The 19,634-nt window shown below is 44.6% G+C and overlaps 2 protein-coding genes across 2 annotated transcripts; both read left to right on the top strand.

Annotated features, from left to right (window-relative positions):
- Window positions 1-5,564: 5,564 nt before the first annotated feature.
- LOC311173231 (olfactory receptor 1J4-like) lies at window positions 5,565-6,677 on the top strand (the record flags this gene model as incomplete). Its single annotated transcript, XM_084237082.1, has 1 exon — window positions 5,565-6,677. One exon carries the CDS (start codon window positions 5,565-5,567, stop codon window positions 6,504-6,506), a length of 942 nt encoding a protein of 313 aa, XP_084093208.1. The 3' UTR covers window positions 6,507-6,677.
- A 6,727-nt stretch (window positions 6,678-13,404) lies between these two features.
- LOC311172810 (olfactory receptor 1J4-like) lies at window positions 13,405-14,346 on the top strand (the record flags this gene model as incomplete). The annotated part of the gene is made up of 1 exon (XM_084236338.1): window positions 13,405-14,346. One exon carries the CDS (start codon window positions 13,405-13,407, stop codon window positions 14,344-14,346), a length of 942 nt encoding a protein of 313 aa, XP_084092464.1.
- Window positions 14,347-19,634: the final 5,288 nt, after the last annotated feature.

The following is a 19,634-nucleotide window of genomic DNA, read 5'->3' on the forward strand; positions in this document are numbered from 1 at the left end:
GTGTACTGATGTTATGTAATGGGGGCTGAACAAGCTTGCCTCATCTTCAAGTTGATGGTTCACAGCTCTTCCAACTCTACAAAGACATGTTGGTAGATTGAAGTCAGCTCTATTGGGAATACCTACACTATGGAATGGGAACATCTGTGATGGGGCTCTTTTTCAGTTAAAAGATACTGTAATTGTGGATGTATATTTTGACTCCTCCACAGATGCCCGTATTCCACCACCATCCACCAAACCACCCATGCCAATGCCCTAGCCCCTCACCCCACTCACTGCTCACATCCCTTGCTTTCTCCCATAACAAATAATGTTTTTTCCCTAGTTCAAGATCATGTTTTTTGCTGTATTTTGCCAGTATATGCTGTTTGGTTATTTATATTGCACAGATAAGTAAAACCACCCATAACTGCCTTTCATCTTATGACTTATTTCACTTACCATCACCACCTTGAGGCCATCCACGTTGCAGTGTGTCATAATCCACCAAGCACATGTATTCTACAATTTCTTTACCTATTTGTCTGTCAATGGGCACTTAGGTTGGTTCCATGACTGGCACTTGTGGCCAGCACTGCTATGCATATATGGGTGCATAAGTCTTTTTGTATTAGAGATTTCGTATCTAGGGTAAATGCCTGATGGAGATGAGCAGTGATCATATGGGATTTTCATTGTTTGTATTTTCTGAAGAAAGCTCCATACCATTTTGCAGAGGCTGCACCAACTTGCATTCTGACCATGAATGGGTTCTTTTTTTTTTATTTCCATATCCTCATCAATTTTTCCTTCCGTTATTTTAAATATGGCCATTCTCACAATGTGAGTAATATCTCATTGTTGTTTTGATTTGCTTTTATTTTATTAGTGAAGACAAGCTTTTTCCCCATATATACATTGCCCAACTGTATATTTTCTTTGTAGAAGTATCTATTGCAATCATATGCCCATTTTGTAGTTGGGTTGTTTTGGGTTTATATACACACACACAGAGGGAATGGGAGAGAGACAGAGAGAGAGAGAGAGAGAGAGAGAGATTTGTTTAATTATACAAGAGCTGGGGTGCAGATCAGAGGCGTGGGAGGGTGAGAGGATTCACCAGAGACAGAGCATGGAACAGAACAGGCAAATGGACCAATAACACTGCTGAGGGGAGCAGTGGGCAAGGAAGGAGAGGTCTGCCACACCATGTGGGAATCTCCCTGGATGGCCAGGAATTGAACCTGCACTGCAGAGGGGGCCGACAGCTTCACAGCAGGCTGCTAAACCCACTTGGCACCCGGAAGGCCCTGATTTGGGTTTTTGTTGGCAGGTCGAATGGGTTCTTGTATACCTTACATATGATCCCTTATTAGTTGTGTAAAGTGTAAATATATTCTCCCACTTAGTAGACTGTCTTTTTAATATGCTAGTATTTTCTTTTACTGTACAAATGTTTTAAATTTTCTTTAGGTCTAATTATTTATTTTTGTTGTATTTTCCCTTGTTGTAGGTGTCAATTCCCTATAGATGCCTACATGGTCGATGAGATAACGTATCATCTCTGTTGTCTTCTTTGTATTTTATGGTTTGGGGTCTTATATCCAAGTATTTAATTGATTTTTAATTTATTTATATGCTATTTATATGTTGGCTTACATTATTGCATTTGTTTTAGGGGTTATCATTTCAGATCTCTACAAATATATGTTTTCACTACATAACTACCATCAGGATTGTATTCAATCTATATGTTTCTTTGGGGAGTATGTCTATGTTAGTAATGTAAATTCTTCCAATCAATATCATCTTTTTATGGTGGGAGAGAATTGGGTGTATGCCAAACAAGCATGGGTGAAAGAATTCATCAGAGACAAAGGGGAAAATTGAACAGGAGATTTATTGAAACACACTGCTAAGAGCAGCAGCAGGTGAGGCAGGAGAGATCTGCTGTGCCCCAATCCATAATTCTCTTAATAATGCCTTATAGTTTTCATTGTGTGCATCCTCCACCTCCTTTGTTAACTTTACTCCTAGGAATTCTATTCTTTCTGTGTAATTGTGAAAGAGATGATTTTCTTCATTTTTCTCTCTTCTAACCTATGTTTGCATATAGAACTGTAACTGACTTTTCAAATTATAAATCAACTAACTGAGTCATTCATTCATATCAATATTATATCAACATCAATGATCATATATTTACTTCTTTCTTGGAATATACATAAAGAACTAGCGCTAATGTGTTCTTAACAGCAATGATCTCATATAACTTTAATAAAACATTCATACTGGCTATACTGTGATTATCTGCCCTTTAAAGTAAAACAAGATTAAGACAACTTAAGAAACAAGCCTGAGGAGAGAAGTTACTTGACATGTTCAGTGCAACAATGCATGACAGGCAGAGCCCAGCATCCAGTGCTGTCTGACCTGGGCATTGGCCACATGGGCATTGGAAGATGATTAAGTCATCCTGCTTCGCATGTGGATCTATGGGCAACCCAGAGTGCCCCTGCACCAGAGACACCCTCCCAGGTGGCTCCCAGTGTCCCTTTGGCCTCTGCACAGGCTTCTCGCCAGGTCTGACAGGAATTGTGGGCAATTAGACTACGGGCATTTTTCCACCAAGAGTTTAGGGACTGTTTCTTTGTCCTCTCATGGTTTATAAAATAGCATCCTCCTGGCTATTGCTCTGAAGTTCAAGGGCAGACACAGAATGTCAGGAGGTCATAGGCTCACAGAGATTTGCTTCTTGCTTTTTACCTGGTGCCCACAACAGAAGCTGAAGACACAGACGCTGATTAGACGGTCATTGACTTAGCAAGAATGGCAGGTCAGACTGTGCTGTGAATTCAAAGAGGAAAAAAATTATGTTTCTTCCTAGGGATTCCTTATGGGTCTTTGCTTGTAATGTAGGTAAAAATATGTCTCCTGCCAGAATTTTGTATGTACATACATATTTATACATACATAGACTGAGAGATGGAGACTGAAAAAGACAGAGACAGAGAGAGCTCTCTAGCCCAGAGCTCAAGCATCAACTGTGTCCCATTAAGCAAGTGGGGACCACTGCTGGTGTGATCTGCAGTCTCTTAACCAGTCCTTTGATCTCAAACACCTGCCCTCCCTGCTGCAAAACTCCCGCATGTTCATCTGGCTGCTCCTACAGGTAAGTAAAGAGACTGCAGATGGTAACGAGAGAACATGTGCTGCCCACTCTTTAATAGGGTTCCTGCATTTATCCATGAGCAGTAGAGGAAGGAGGATGAAGTTGTTACAGAGTCAAGTGGTAGCTGTGATGTTGTGTTTTGTTTATAAGAAAACTGACATATGCCTGTCACTCCAAGGATAGTGTGTGCGGTTGTGTTTTGATGTTTTTATTACAGGCAGTGTTTCTGTGGGGCACCGTCCATGGCTTGGGGACCACATGCCATCCTCACTGACACTTTAGTGGCCGTTCACAAGGGTCATGCTCTGCACTGAGAGGAAGGGTCACTTGGGTCTGACCCCCTGGGCAGGTGTCACATACTAATGGATGGGAGCTCAGTGCCTGCTCAGTTTCCAGTGGGGCCCCTTACAGTCTGGCCTTTATGTTTGCTCTCTGACATTGAGACCCTCCCAGGGAAAGGAGGGTACCTACTCCCACATACTTGCTGTTCTGAGGAATAAATGAGCCAATGCAAACAGTCTATCCAGCATCTTGCCTGGCTCATGATTGGTGTCAGAAGAGATGAGGATTTTTATTATCATTCCCCAAGCCTGTGTCTGCGTGATGGAGACCCCACTTCACTGCTGTCTTGGGCAAGACAAGTCTAAGAACAGGGGACTGTGCACACCCCTCACACACTGGAGAATATGGCCTAATTACTTCAGGGCTGGAGACCCAGAACATTCCTCACAAATCAACCCCCACCACCTTCACCGAATCAAGGAGCCAGTTGGTCCAGCTGGTTCCTGCTTGTTTCCTCTGTTTCTCAGTGAGGCTGACACAGCCCACATAAGTGGAGAGCCAGGCCTCCACATGGGAGTCCAGACACTGTCCTCTCGGTGGCCGTGAACCCAGATAAGCAGAGCCCTCAGCCAGTTCATGGTCCTTGAGGAGCCTTGCTGTCCTGCACCCCTGTTTGAGAGAGTCAGTGCAGATGCCACCTCATTGTGTGTTTGTGTGTGTGTGTGTGTGTCTTATCCTAACTAAGCTCTCTGCCAAAGGAAGGGTGCATCTGGAATCCACTGTTAGAGAACTAAGAGATCTCATTGGCCATGATATATTCGTCCTGAGTCTTTTCACATTTCTGCAATGAAGGGTATATTTACCTTATATATTATATAATCTCCAATATACATTAATTATTTGAAATTAAATTATGTGAAAGCACTTTGTAATGTGCTTACTGGTGTAGGATGCACCAGTAATGACTGATAACTCTTGGACAGAGGCATGACAAATGACATCACACAGCATGTCTCCTTATTCTAACTGCTAGGAGTGTGACATGTATGCAGAGAGTTAAAAGCTGGAATCCAGACAGAGAGATAAATTGTGATTTAGCCTTTTCTGCTGATTATTGATGTATCTTTGCACATATAGAAAATGTATATTCTGTTCCTCATAGTTACAATAGGATTTTTTAAAAGATTTATTTATATGTACAAGCACTGTGGTACAAACCAGAGGCGTGGGAGTGTGAGAGAATTCACCAGAGACAGAGCAGGGAGCAGAACAGGCAGAGGGACCGAAATACACTGCTTAGAGGAGCAGCAGGCATGACAAGAGAGGTCTGCCACACCATGTGGGAATCTCCCTGGCCAGCCCAGAATCAGCCCTGCAGAGGCTGCAGACAGCTTCACAGCCTGCGCTCAATCTGCTGCGCCACGGGGAGGCCTTAAAATTGGATTTATACTGTTGCTTTATTAAGGCTATGCCTAGGACTTAGGTAGAAAGTGCATATGGAACCATAGGTGTAGAGTCTGGCATGCTGTAGGTTAAAGACAAATATTTGACATTATTACTTTAGCTTGGTTAGGATCCTGGATGGACTTTTGTTGACAGGGAATAGCAATATCTCAGATCAGTTACATCCTCCCAATTTCACTCTACCTTGTGAGCAATCACTAGCTATTAATTTCCACTTTAGATTGTGTGGGTCTCTTCAAGAGGAAGTTATGGATTCTCTCCTGCTGCCCATCTCATGACTTTGCCATGCATTTCAGTTACTGTCACGTGACCTGCAATGATAGAAAGATGGAAACTCCTTGAAGGTAGAGGCTGCATTTCCTGCTTGCTGTTATGGACTCAGTGCTTTGTGGGGAGCCTGGGCCAAGGCGGTTGTTCAAGACATATTTGTTGAATAGAGAAAAATGCCCTCTGGTTCCGTGAAAGGAAAGCTTTGTAGGGTATTGTGAGGTCTTACGTACCATAGATCCCGCTGTGACAGACGGATCCACACATCCACAGGTGTGAGCAATAAATAGATCATGCTTATAAAATCATGCCTAGATGTAAAAAGGATATTGCCAAATCGTTGCGGATAATTTTAGACTTCCTACCTCTCCTTCTTTCCTTCATCCCCGGCAGAGACATGAAGAGTATGAGGTGGGAGAACCAGAGCAGCGTGTCTGAGTTCCTCCTCCTGGGGCTCCCCATCCATCCAGAGCAGCGGGGCCTGTTCTTCGCCCTGTTCCTGGGCATGTACCTGACCACGGTGATGGGGAACCTGCTCATCATCCTGCTCATCAGGCTGGACTCCCGCCTCCACACCCCCATGTACTTCTTCCTCAGCCACTTGGCCTTTTCTGATGTCTCCTTCTCATCTGTCACTGTCTCTAAGATGCTGTGGAACATGCACACTCAGAAACTGTCCATCCCCTATAGAGGATGTATTTCCCAGATGTATTTCTTTGTGGCCTTTGCTGGTGTTGACACTTTCCTTCTTACAGTGATGGCCTTTGACAGGTACGTGGCCATCTGTCAGCCCCTCCACTACACCACCATCATGAGGCAGGAGCTGTGTGTCTCCTTAGTAGCGGGATCCTGGTTTGTTTGCCTCATCCACTCTCTGTTGCACACTTTGCTCTTGATCCAAGTGTCCTTCTGTGCTGACAATACCATCCCCAACTTCTTCTGTGACCTCTCTGCACTCCTGAAGATGGGCTGCTCAGACGTGTCCCTCAATGAGTTGGTCATCTTCACTGAGGGAGGATTGATCTTTACCCTGTCTTTGGGTGGCATCCTGGGCTCCTATGCCCGTATAGGGAAGACTGTCCTGCGGGTCCCCTCCACTAAAAGTCTCTTCAAAGCCTTGTCTACCTGTGGCTCCCACCTTCTTGTTGTGTCTTTATACTATGGGACAGCTGCAGGCGTTTACTTCTCCTCATCGTCCACCTCCAGAGACAAAGACATGATCGCCTCTGTGATGTACATGGTCGTCACACCCATGCTGAACCCCTTCATCTACAGCCTGAGGAATAGAGATATAAAACAGGCATTTGAGACATTTGTCAATAAGATTTCCTTCAAATGACGACCTGTAAATCATCTGAACACCATGAGATGTGTCTCCTAAGATTATGTGAGAGGGTTGATAACTCCATGTAACTTGGAAAGAACATGCCTTCTCCTGTCAACGATGTCCGTGCATCGACTAGATCAAATTTCGTAACTTGGTTTGTTAAATATTCTTTACCCTCATTACTTCTTCTGCTTTTTTTTAATCTTACAAGTTATGTGTAAAATCTTAAAAAAATATTTCACACAATTGGAAATGTGGGTTGCCTTCCATTTGAGATATGTCAGTGTCTCATATGTATTCTGTCTGTTATGTTATGAAGACACAGATCTAGCTTCATGATCTGCTCCCAGTGGACTGATGTTATGTGGTGAGGGTCTGAGCTGTTTGCCTCTTCTTCAAGTTGATGGTTTATAGCTCCTCCCAACTCTTCAGTAACATGCTGGTAGATTGAAGTCAGCTATAATGGGAATACTTACACTGTGGAATTGGGAAATACTGTGAGAGAGCCCTTTTAATTTAAAAATATTATGTAATTGTGATACATATTTTTACCCCTCCACATTTGCCCCTATTACACCACCATCCACCAAACCACCCATATTTGCCCTAGTCCCTCCACCCATTCACACCTCCATCCCCTTGTTCTCTCTGATTATGAGTTAACTATTGTCCCTTAGTTCAAAGTTTTGTTTTTTTTTTTTTTTTTTGGCTATATTTTACCAGTTAATTCTCTTCGGTTTCTATATTCCAGAAATAAGTTTCTGTTTGTCTGGGAAGGTCCATATTCTTTCTTCAAAGAGGAAGGAGAGCTTTGCGGGATAGAGTATTCTTGGTTGGCATCTGTTTTCTTGGAGTCTGTTGACTATGTCCCTCCACTCTCTCCTTGCCCGTAGTGTTTCTTCGGAGAAGTCTGATGTCAGCCTGATTGGCTTTCCTTTGAATGTTATCTGTTTCTTCCCTCTTGCCAGCTTCATTATTTTTTCCTTGTCCTGGATTCTTGGGAGCTTTACTATTATGTGTCTTGCTGTATTTTTTCTTTCGTCGTGGAAGTTTGGTGTTCTTCTTGCTTCTTGTATATCAATATTCAGCTCCTTCTTCACATTTGGGAAGTTCTCTTCAATTATCTCTTTGAATATTTTCTCTGTTCCTACTTCTCTCTCCTCTCCTTCTGGTATTCCTATAACTCTTATATTTCCTTTCCTCATGGAGTCAGATAGTTCCCGAAGTCTTTCTTCATTCTTTTTCCTTCGTACTTCTCTTTCCTTTTCTGTTTTGGTTCTTTTTATTTCTGTGTCTTCAAGAGCACTTATTCGTTCTTCCATTTCATCAATTCTGCTTTCATTGCTTTTCCCAGAATTCTTTAGTTCTTCCACTAATTCTTTGATCTCCTGCATTTCTTTTACTTCCCTCTTTAGGGACTCAATTTCATTCTTCTGATCGTTGATTATTTTTCCCTTATCATTGTTTTCCTTTATGACTTCTGTCAGTTTTTTAATCACGGCAATTTTAAATTCTCTTTCTGGAAGGCTCAGAAGTTCTTCCAAGTTACTGTCGTTGCAATCTGGGGGCTGGTTTTCTTTTTGTGGTGTGCTTTTTCTCTGGAGAGTTGCTAGGTTGCATGTGGTTCTTCTCCTCCCTACTGTCTGTTTTCTAATTTGCCGTATGCGTTGGGACACTGTGTTGTTGGGACTGGCCGGCATCTTGGGTGGGCTTCTCTGCTCCCCTCTGGTTCCTCCAGGAGTCATCTGTCAGTTTCAAGCAGTCTTTATTGGAGAAAGGTCCCTGTTCTAAAATGCCGATGTGGGGACACACTCCCCTGTGCTAGTGGTCTGCTCCGGCGGTGGGTTCCTGCTCCCCCTCTGGGCTTGGACTGCAGGCCAGAGGGGGTCTGGCGTGGGCGAACTTCCCCCGCTCACCTCTGGCTCCTCAGGAAGCCTTCTGCAGGTAGTCTTTACTGAAGAAATGTCCCTGTTCTAAAATGGTGATGTGGGACACACTCCCTGCGCGTCTGGTGTCAGGCACACTCTTCTGCGTGCCTGGTCTGCCCTGGCTGTGGGTGCTTGCTCTCCCTGTGGGCTCAGACTACTTGTTCGGAAGGGGCCCGGTGTGGGCTAACTCCCCAGCTGGCCACTAGCTCCTTCAGGAGCCTGTGCTGGCTTCAAGTCGCTAGGTGGCGCCAGAGATCTCTCCTAGAGCCCTTGGGGAGCTGATTTTCCACCCCGTGGGACAGGGAGCAGAGCGGGGATGGTAGGGTACACCTCAACGGCTTTGGGGTGCTGTGTCTGCCTTGTGCCCCACCGTCGTGGGGAACCCACACCCCTAATTTCGTGCCCCGGGTCTCAGTTCCAAAGCCCTCAGTTCCAGGACGCGGGCTGTAGCCCAGATCAGTGGCGTGGGAATGGCGCCTTTTGAATCCCGCTCCCCTGCCTGGGCGCCTGGTTCCTGCTCACTCAGGGAGGGCCTCCGCGCGTCTCCCAGCAAGCCTAGGTCGCAGGCGGGGGGACCTGGGCAGCTGCGATCCGATCCGGATCCGCGTTTGCTTTTCAACCGCACTGCTTTTCAGCGCGATCCGCGCCGCTTTTCCGCGCAATCCCGATCCCCGTCTGCTTTTCCAGTGCGCCGCTTTTCGAGCAAGCTTACCGGGCGGCCGGGGCTGTGTGCTGGTGCTGGTCTCCTCCTGGGGGGCGGGGCTCTCTTTAATGGCGCCTGGAGCTCACCTCCGCGGCGGATCCTGCAGGATTCTCCGCAGCTCCCGTTCACGGGGTGTGGTGGCTGCAATAGTTCCTTTCCACTCACAGTCCCGCTTGCTGCGTCGTTTGTTCTTGTTGGACGTTTTGGTTTGTTGTTTCCCTCCTCTCTGCTGGTCGGAGAGTGCCGCCTCTGTGGGCGGGGGAGGGGAGCAGGGTTCTGCGCTTCCCTCCCTTCTAGTCCTCTTTTATGGCCACTTTCTTCTTCGGGCAGTTTGCTGGCGTCACCCGTTTATCTTCCGTGTCCCAGTTCTCACTGGGACCTGCCGCTTTTCCTCCCTATTAACTTTTTTTAATGGGAGATCTTACTCGCAGCGTCTCCTCGCCGCCATGTTGCTCCGCCCCCTCCAGCACTAATGTGTTCTTAACAGGAATGATCTCATATAACTTTAATAAAAACTTCATACTGACTATACTCTGATTATCTGCCCTTTAAAGTAAAGCAAGGTTACAGGCCTCCCCGGTGGCGCAGCGGTTGAGCCCTGGGTTGCGAAGCTGCCCGCGGCCTCTGCGGCGCCGGTTCGATCCCTGGCTGCTCCCCGGCCACCAGAGGAGGGTCCCACATGGCGCGCAGACCTCTCCTGCCGCCCGCTGCTCCCCTCAGCAGTGTACTTCGGTCCTTCTGCCTGCTCTGCTCCCCGCTCTGGCTCTGGTGAATTCTCTCACCCTCCCGCGCTTCTGACTGTACCCAGTGCATGTATAAACAAAACAAACAAACAAACCAGCAAACAAATAAATAAAGCATGCCTCTATAAAAAAAAAATTATAAAAAAAAATAAAGTAAAGCAAGGTTAAAACAACTTAAGAAACAAGCATGAGGAGAGAAGTTACTTGACATGTTCATTGCAACAATGAATGACAGGCAGAGCCTAGCATCCAGTGCTGTCTGACCAGGGCATTGGCCACATGGGCATTGGAAGATGATTAAGTTATTCTGCTTCACATCTGGATCAACCAGATGTGATGGGCAACACAGAGTGTCCCTGCACCGGAGACACCCTCCCAGGTGGCTCCCAGTGTCCCTTTGGCCTCTGCACAGGCTGCTCCCCATGGTCTGACTGGAATTGTGGGCAATTAGACTACTCACATTTTTCCACCAAGAGTTTAGGGACTATTTCTTTGTTCTCTCATGGTGTATAAAATAGCATCCTCCTGGCTATTGCTCTGAAGTTCAAAGGCAGACACAGAAAGTCAGGAGGTCAGAGGCTCACAGAGATTTGCTTCTTACTTTTTGCCTGGTGTCCACAACAGAAGCTGAAGACAGAGACGCTGATTAGACGGTCATTGACTTAGCAAGAATGTCAGGTCAGACTGTGCTGTGAATTCAAAGAGGAAAAAAAATAGTGTTTCTTCCTATGGATTCCTTATGGGTCTTTGCTTGTAATGATGTAGGTAAAAATATGTCTCCTGCCAGAATTTTGTATGTACATACGTATTTATACATACACAGACTGAGACTTGGAGATTGAAAAAGACAGAGGTAGAGACAGAGACAGAGACAGAGCTCTCTGGCCCAGAACTCAAGCATCAATTGTGTCCCCATTAGGCTAGTGGAGACCACTTCTGGGTGTGACCTGCAGTCTCTTAACCAGTCCTTTGATCTCAAACACCTGTCCTCCCTGCTGCATAACTCCCGCATGTTCATCTGGCTACTCCTACAGGTAAGTAAAGAGACTGCAGATGGTAACGAGAGAACATGTGCTGCCCACTCTTTAATAGGGTTCCTGCATTTATCCATGAGCAGTAGAGGAAGGAGGATGAAATTGCTAGAGTCAAGTGGTAGCTGTGATGTTGCTTTTTGTTTATAACAAAACTAACATATGCATTCACCCAAGGTTTAATGTGTGTGGTTGTGTTTTGATGTTTTCGTTACAGGCAGTGTTTCTGTGGGGCACCATCCACAGCACGGGGCCCAGTGCCATCCTCACTGACACGTTAGTGGCTGTTCACAAGGGTCATGCTCTGCACTGAGAGGAACGGCCACTCAGGCTCCCCCACTGGGCAGGTGTCACATACTAATGGATGGGAGCTCAGTGCCTGCTCAGTTACCAATGGGGCCCACTCACAGTCTGGCCCTTATGTTTGCTCTCTGACAATGAGACCCCTCCCAGGGAAAGGAGGGTACCTACTCCCACATACTTGCTGTTCTGAGGAATAAATGAGCCAATGCAAGCAGTTTATCCAGCATCTCGCCTGGCTCATGATTGGTGCTCAGAAGAGATGAGGATTTTTATTATCATTCCCAAGCTGGTGTCTGTGTGATGGAGACCCCCACTTCACTGCTGTCAAGGGCAAGAAGAGTATAAGTCTAAGAACAGGGGCCTCTGCACGCACCTCACACCCTGGAGAACATGGCCTAGTTACTCCAGGGCTGGAGACCCAGAACCTTCCTCACAAATCAACCCCCACCACTTCTACTGATTCAAGACCCAGTTGGTCCAGCTGGTTCCTGCTTGATTCCTCTGTTTCTCAGTGAGGCTGACACAGCTCACGTGAATGGGGAGCCAGGCCTCCACCTGGGGGTCCAAACACTGTCCTCTCCGTGGCCATGAACCCAGATAAGCAGAGCCCTCAGCCAATTCATGGTCCCTGAGAGGTCTTGCTGTCTTTCACCCATGCTTGAGAGAGTCAGTGCGGATGCCTCCTCATTGTGTATTTGTGTGATTGTGTGTGTGTGTGTCTTATCCTAACTAAGCTCTCTGCCAAAGAAAGGGTGCATCTGGAATCCACTGTTAGAGAACTAAGAGACCTCATTGGTCGTGATATCTTTGTCCTGAGTCTTTTCACATTTCTGAAATGAAGGGTATAATTACATTATCTATCATATAATCTCCGATATACATTAATTATTTGAAATTAAAGTATGTGAAAGCACTTTGTAAATGTGCTTACTGGTGTATGATGCACCAGATATGACTGATAACTCTTGGACAGAAGAATGACAAATGACATCACACAGCATGTCTCCTTATTCTAACTGCTAGGAGTGTGACATGTATGCACAGGATTAAAAGCTGACATCCAGCCAGAGAGATATATTGTGATTTAGCCTTTTTTGCTGATTATTGATGTATCGTTGCACAAGTAGATAATGTATATTTTGTTCCTCATAGTGAAAAAAGTATTTTTTAAAGATTTATTTATATGTATAAGAACTGGGGTACAAGCCAGCGGTCGGGAGGATGAGAGAATTCACCAGAGACAGAGCAGGGAGCAGAACAGACAGAGGGACTGGTACACTGCTGAGGGGAGCAGCGGGCATGAAAGGAGAGGTCTGCCACACCATATTGGAATCCTCCTGGCCAACCAAGATCCGCACTGCAGAGGCTCGGACAGCTTCACAGCCTGCGCTCAATCCGCTGTGCCACCAGGGAGGCCTTGATATAGGATTTATACTGTTGCTTTTTAGGGCTATGCCTAGGATTTAGGTAGAAAGTGCATATGAAACCATGGATGTAGAGTCTGGCATGCTGTAGGTAAAAGACAAATATTTGACATTATTAGAGTTTGCTTAGGATCCTGGATGGACTTCTGTTGACAGGGAATAGCAATATCTCAGATCAGTTACATCCTGCCAATTTCACTCTAGCTTGTGACCAATCACTAGCTATTAATTTCCAGTTTAGATTGTGTAGGTCTCTTCAAGAGGAAGTTATGGATTCTCTCCTGCTGCCCATCTCATGACTTTGCCATGCGTGCCAGGTACTGTCATGTGACCTGCAATGATAGAAAGATGGAAACTCCTTGAAGGCAGAGGCTGCATTTCCTGCTTGCTGTTATGAACTCAGTGCTTTGTGGGGGGCCTGGGCCAAGGCAGTTGTTCAAGACAAATTTGTGGAATAGAGAAAAATGCCCTCTGGTCCGTGGAAGGAAAGCTTTGTAGGGTATCATGAGTGTTATGTACTAAGCCCAATGTGACAGACTGTGATTCATGAATCCACAGGGTGAACAGTAAACAGATCATGGTTAAAAACTCTATGGCGGGAGAGGGGGATAGGAGGGATTGGGGTCAAGATAAGGGGGTTGCAATTGTATGGGGAATATAAAAATCAAATTAAAATTAAAAAAAAAAAACTCATGCCTTCATGTAAAAACTATATTGCCAAGTCATTGCGATAATTCTAGACTTCCTACCTCTCCTTTCCTTCATCCCGAGCACAGTCATGAAGAATATGAGGTGGGAGAACCAGAGCAGTGTGTCCGAGCTCCTCCTCCTGGGGCTCCCCATCCGTCCAGAGCAGCGGGGCCTGTTCTTTGCCCTGTTCCTGGGCATGTACCTGACCACGGTGCTGGGGAACCTGCTCATCATCCTGCTCATCAGGCTGGACTCCCGCCTCCACACCCCCATGTACTTCTTCCTCAGCCACTTGGCCCTCACTGACATCTCCTTCTCATCTGTCACTGTCCCTAAGATGCTCACGAACATGCACACTCAGCAACTGTCCATCTCCTATAGAGGATGTATTTCCCAGATGTATTTCTTATTGTTCTTTGCCAGTCTTGACAGTTTCCTTCTCGCAGTGATGGCCTTTGACAGGTACGTGGCCATCTGTCAGCCCCTCCACTACAGCACCATCATGAGGCAGGAGCTGTGTGTCTCCTTAGTAGCGGGATCCTGGTTTGTTTGCTTCATCCATTCTCTTTTGCACACTCTGCTCTTGATCCAAGTATCCTTCTGTACTGACAATACCATTCCCCACTTCTTCTGTGATCTCCCTGCACTCCTGAAGATGAGTTGCTCAGATGTGTCTCTCAATGAGTTGGTCATCTTCACTGAGGCAGGATTGGTGTTTTCCCTTTGTTTGGGTGGCATCCTGGGCTCCTATGTCCGTGTAGCGACTACTGTCCTGAGGGTCCCCTCCACTAAAAGCCTCTTTAAAGCCTTCTCTACCTGTGGCTCCCACCTTCTCGTTGTGTCTTTATACTTTGGGACCGCTGCAGGAGTTTACTTCTCCTCATCACACACCTCCAGAGACAAAGACATGATCGCCTCTGTGATGTACATGGTCGTCACCCCCATGCTGAACCCCTTTATCTACAGCCTGAGGAATAGAGATATAAAGCAGGCCTTTGAGACATTTGTCAATAAGATTACCTTCAAATGATGACCTCTAAATCATCTGATTTAGTCACGAACACCATGAGATGTATCTCCTAAGATTATGTGAGAGGGTTGATAACTCCATGTAACTTGGAAAGATCATGCATTCTCCTGTCAATGATGTTAATGCATCGACTATATCAAATTTTGTAACTTGGTTTGTTAAATAAACTTTATTCTCATTACTTTATTCTGCTTTTTTTTATCTTACAAGTTATGTGCAAAATCTTATAAAAATATTTCACACAATTGCAAATGTGGGTTACTTTCCATTTGAGATATGTCAGTGTCTCATCTGTATTCTGTCTGTTATGTTATGAAGACACAGATCTAGCTTCATGATCTGCTCCCAGTGGACTGATGTTATGTGGTGAGGGGCTGAGCCATTTGCCTCATCTTCAAGTTGATGGTTTACAGCTCCTCCCAACTCTACAGTAACATGCTGGTAGATTGAAGTCAGCTATAATGGGAATACTTACACTATGGAATTGGGAAACACTGTGATAGAGCCCTTTTAATTTAAAAATATTAAGTAATTGTGATACATATTTTTACCCCTCCACATGTGCCCCTATTACACCACCATCCACCAAACCACCCATATTTGCCCTAGCCCCTGCACCCATTCACACCTCCATCCCCTTGTACTCTCTGATTTTGAGTTAACTATTTTCCCTTAGTTCAAAGATTTTTTTTTTGCTCTATTTTACCAGTTAATGCTTTTGGTTTCTATATTCCAGAAATAAGTAAAACCACCTAGTATCTGCCTTTCATTGTACGGCTTATTTCACTTACCATCACCACCTTGTGGCCATCCACGTTGCAGTGTGTCATAATCCACCAAGCACATGTATTCTACAATTTCTTTACCTATTTGTCTGTCAATGGGCACTTAGGTTGGTTCCATGACTGGGCACTTGTGGCCAGCACTGCTATGAATATATGGGTGCATAAGTCTTTTGTATTAGAGATTTCTTATCTAGGGTAAATGCCTGATGGAGATGTGCATGATCATATTGGATTTCATTGTTTGTATTTTCTGAAGAAAGTTCCATACCATTTTTGCAGAGGCTGCACCAACTTGCATTCTAACCATGGATGAGTTCTTTTTATTTTTTTCCATATCCTCACCATTTTTTGCTTCCGTTCTTTTAAATATGGCCATTCTCACAAGAGTGGATCATTTCTCATCGTGGTTTTGATTTGCATTTCCTTTATTAGAGTGAAGACAGGATTTTTTTCCCCATATATTCATTGACCAACTACATAGTTTCTTTGGAGAAGTATCTATTGCAATCTTTTGCCCATGTTGTAGTAGGATTGTTTTGGGTTCATGTACATATATATATATGTATGTATACATATATATACATATATATGTATACATACATATATATGTATACATATATATGTATACATATATATGTATAAAAAATTTATTTAATATAAAGATTTATTTCATTATGCAAGAACTGGGGTATAGTTCAGAGGCTCAGGAGGGTGAGAGGATTCATCAGAGACAGAGTGGGGAGCAGAACAGGCAGATGGATCAATAATACTGCTGAGGGTAGCAGTGGGCGAGGCAGGAGAGGTTTGCCTCGCCACGAGGGACTCTCCCCAGCTGGGCAGGACTCGAACCCGAGTTGCAAAGGCTTTGGACAGCTTCACAGCATGGTGCTAAACCCACTCTGCCACCAGGGAGGCCCTGTTTTGGGTTTTTGTTTTCTAGTCCATTGGGTTCTTGTATACCTTACATAAGCTCCCTTATTAGTTGTGTAATGTGTAAATACATTCTCCCACTTAGTAGACTGTCTTTTTAATATGCTAGTATTTTCGTTTACTGTACAAATCTTTTTAATTTCCTTTAGTTCTCATTATTTATTTTTGTTGTTTTTACCCTTGTTGTAAGGGTCAATTCCCTGTAGATGTCTGCATGGTCGATGTGATGAAATGTATCATCTCTGGTGTCTTCTTTCTATTTTATGGTTTGGGGTCTTATATCCAAGTCTTTAATTGATTTTTAATTAATTTATATGCTGTTTATTTACATTGGTTTGCATTATTTACATTGGTTTACATTATTGCATTTGTTTTAGGGGTTATCATTTCAAATCTCTAAAAATATATGTTTTCACAAAAAACCTACCACCAGGATAGAATTCAGTCTATATATTTCTTTGGGGAGTATGTCTATGTTAGTAATGTTAATTCTTCCAGTCGATGTCTTCTTTTTTTGGTGAGGAAGAATCAGATGTATACCAAAAGTGCAGGGTGAAAGAATTCATCAGAGACAGAGGGGGAAATTGAACAGGCAGATTTATTGAAACACACTGCTAAGAGCAGCAGCAGGTGAGGCAGGAGAGATCTGCTGAGCCCCAATCCATAATTCTCTTAATAATGCCTTATGGTTTCATTGTGTGGATCCTTCACCTACTTTGTTAAGTTTACTCCTAGGAATTCTATTCTTTGTGTGTAATTGTGAATGAGATGATTTTCTTCATTTTTCTCTCCTAACCTATTGTTTGCATATAGAACTTCCACTGACTTTTCAAATTATAAATCAACTAACTGAGTCATTCATTCATATCAATACTATATCAACATCAATGATCATATATTTACTTCTTCTTTCTTGGAATATACATGAAGAACAACACTAATGTGTTCTTAACAGGAATGATCTCATATAACTTTAATAAAAACTTCATACTGACTATACACTGATTATCTGCCCTTTAAAGTAAAACAAGGTTAAAACAACTTAAGAAACAAGCTTGAGATAAGTTACTTGACATGTTGAGCGCAACAATGAATGACAGGCAGAGCCCAGCATTCCGTGCTGTCTAACCAGGGCATTGGCCACATGGGCATTGGAAGATGATTAAGTCATCCTGCCTCCTAGCTGGACCTGTGGGCAACCCAGAGTGCCCCTGTACCTGAGACACCCTCCCCGGTGGATCCCAGTGTCCCTTTGGCCTCTGCACAGGCTCCTCCCCAAGGTCTGACAGGAATTGTGGGCAATTAGACTACTCGCATTTTTCCACCAAGAGTTTAGGGACTATTTCTTTGTTCTCTCATGGTTTATAAAATAACATCCTCCTGGCTGTTGCTCTGAAGTTCAAGGGCAGACACAGAGTCAGGAGGTCATAGGCTCACAGAGATTTGCTTTGTGCTTTTTGCCTGGTGTCCACAACAGAAGCTGAGGACACAGACGCTGATTAGAAGGTCATTGAGTTAGCAAGAATGGCAGGTCAGACTGTGCTGTGAATTCAACGAGGAAAAAAATATGTTTCTTCCTATGGATTCCTTATGGGTCTTTCCTTGTAATGTAGGTAAAAATATGTCTCCTGCCAGAATTTTGTATGTACATACATGTTTATATATACATAGACTGAGAGATGGAGATTGAAAAAGACAGAGGTAGAGACAGAGAGAGGGACACAAGAGACAGAGAGGGGTAAATGACACAATGAATTATTTTCCTCCTTGGCCCAGGCTCAAGCACCAACTGGGTCTCCATTAGGCAAGTGGAGACCACTTTTGGGTGTGAGCTCTAGTCTCTTAACCATTCCTTTGATCTCAGACACCTGCCCTCCCTGCTGCATAACTCACACATGTTCTTCTGGGTACTCCTACAGGTAAGTAAGAGATTGCGGAATGTAAAGAGAGAAGATGTGCTCCCCACTCTGGAGCAGGGGTTCCTGCATTTATCCATGAGCAGCAGAGGAAGGAGGATGAAGTTGTTACAGAGTCAAGTGGTAGCTGTGATGTTGTGTTTTGTTTATAACAAAACTGACATATGACTGTCACTCCAAGGATAGTGTGTGTGGTTGTGTTTTGATGTTTTCATTACAGGCAGTGTTTCTGTGGGGCACGGTCCACAGCCTGGGGCCCACGTGCCATCCTCACTGACACTTTAGTGACCGTTCACAAGGGTCATGCTCTGCATTGAGAGGAAGGTTCTCTCGGGGCTCCCCCACTAAGCAGGTGTTACATACTAATGGATGGGAGCTAAGTGCCTGCTCAGTTTCCAATGGGGCCCACTCACAGTCTGGCCCTTATGTTTGCTCTCTGATATTGAGACCCCTCCCTGGGAAAGGAGGGTAACTACTCCCACATATTGCAATTCTGAGGAATAAATGAGCCAATGCAAGCAGTCTATCCAGCATCTCACCTGGCTCATAATTGGTGCTCAGAATTGGTGAGGATTTTTATTATCATCCCCAAGCCAGTGTCTGTGTGATGGAGACCCCACTTCACTGCTGTCTGGGGCAGGACAAGTATAAGTATAAGAACAGGGGCCCCTGCATGCCCCTCACACTAGAAAACACAGCCTGATCACTCCAGGCCTCCGACCCAACATCTCCTCGCATATCACCCACCACCACCTCCACCGAATCAAGGACCCAGTTGATCCAGCTGGTTTCTGCTTGTTTCCTGTTTCTCAGTGAGGTGACAGCACAAGTCAGTGGACAGCCAGGCCTCCACATGGGGGTTCAGACACTGTCCTCTTGGTGACCTTGAACCCAGATCATCAGAGCCCTCAGCAAGTTCATGGTCCCTGAGGAGGCCTTGCTGTCCTGCTCCCTGCTTGAGAGAGTCAGTGCAGATGCCTCCTCAATGTGTGTTTGTATGTGTGTGTGTGTCTAATCCTAACTAAGCTCTCTGCCAAAGGAAGGGTGCATCTGGAATCCACCATTCCAGAACCAGGAGACCTCATTGGTCGTTATATCTTTTCCTGAGTCTTTTCACATTTCTGACATGAAGGTATAATTACCTTATGTATCATATAATCTCTGATATAATTATTTGGAATTAAAGTATGTGAAAGCACTTTGTAAATGTGCTTACTGGTGTATGATGCACCAGAAATGACTGATAACTCTCGGACAGAGGAATGACAAATGACATCATACAACATGTCGCCTTATTCTAACAACTGGGATTGTGACATGTATGCAGAGGGTTAAGAGCTTGAATCTGCCCAGAGAGATATATTGTGATTTAACCTTATCTCCTGATTATTGATGTATCTTTGCACATACAGAGAATGTTTATATTGTTCCTCATAATTAAAATAGGATTTTTTTGAAGATTTATTTATTTACACAAGCACTGTGGTACAAGCCAGAGTCGCGGGAGTATGAGAAATTCACCAGAGAAAGAGCAGGGAGCAGAACAGGTAGAAGGACCGACAAACACGGCTGAGGAGAGCAGCGGGCGTGAAAGGAGAGGTCTGTCGCACCATGTGGGAATCTCCCTGACTGGCTGGGAATCGAACCCACACTGCAG

Source organism: Talpa europaea, assembly GCF_964194135.1.
Source record: "Talpa europaea genome assembly, chromosome: 7".
Taxonomy (NCBI): domain Eukaryota; kingdom Metazoa; phylum Chordata; class Mammalia; order Eulipotyphla; family Talpidae; genus Talpa; species Talpa europaea.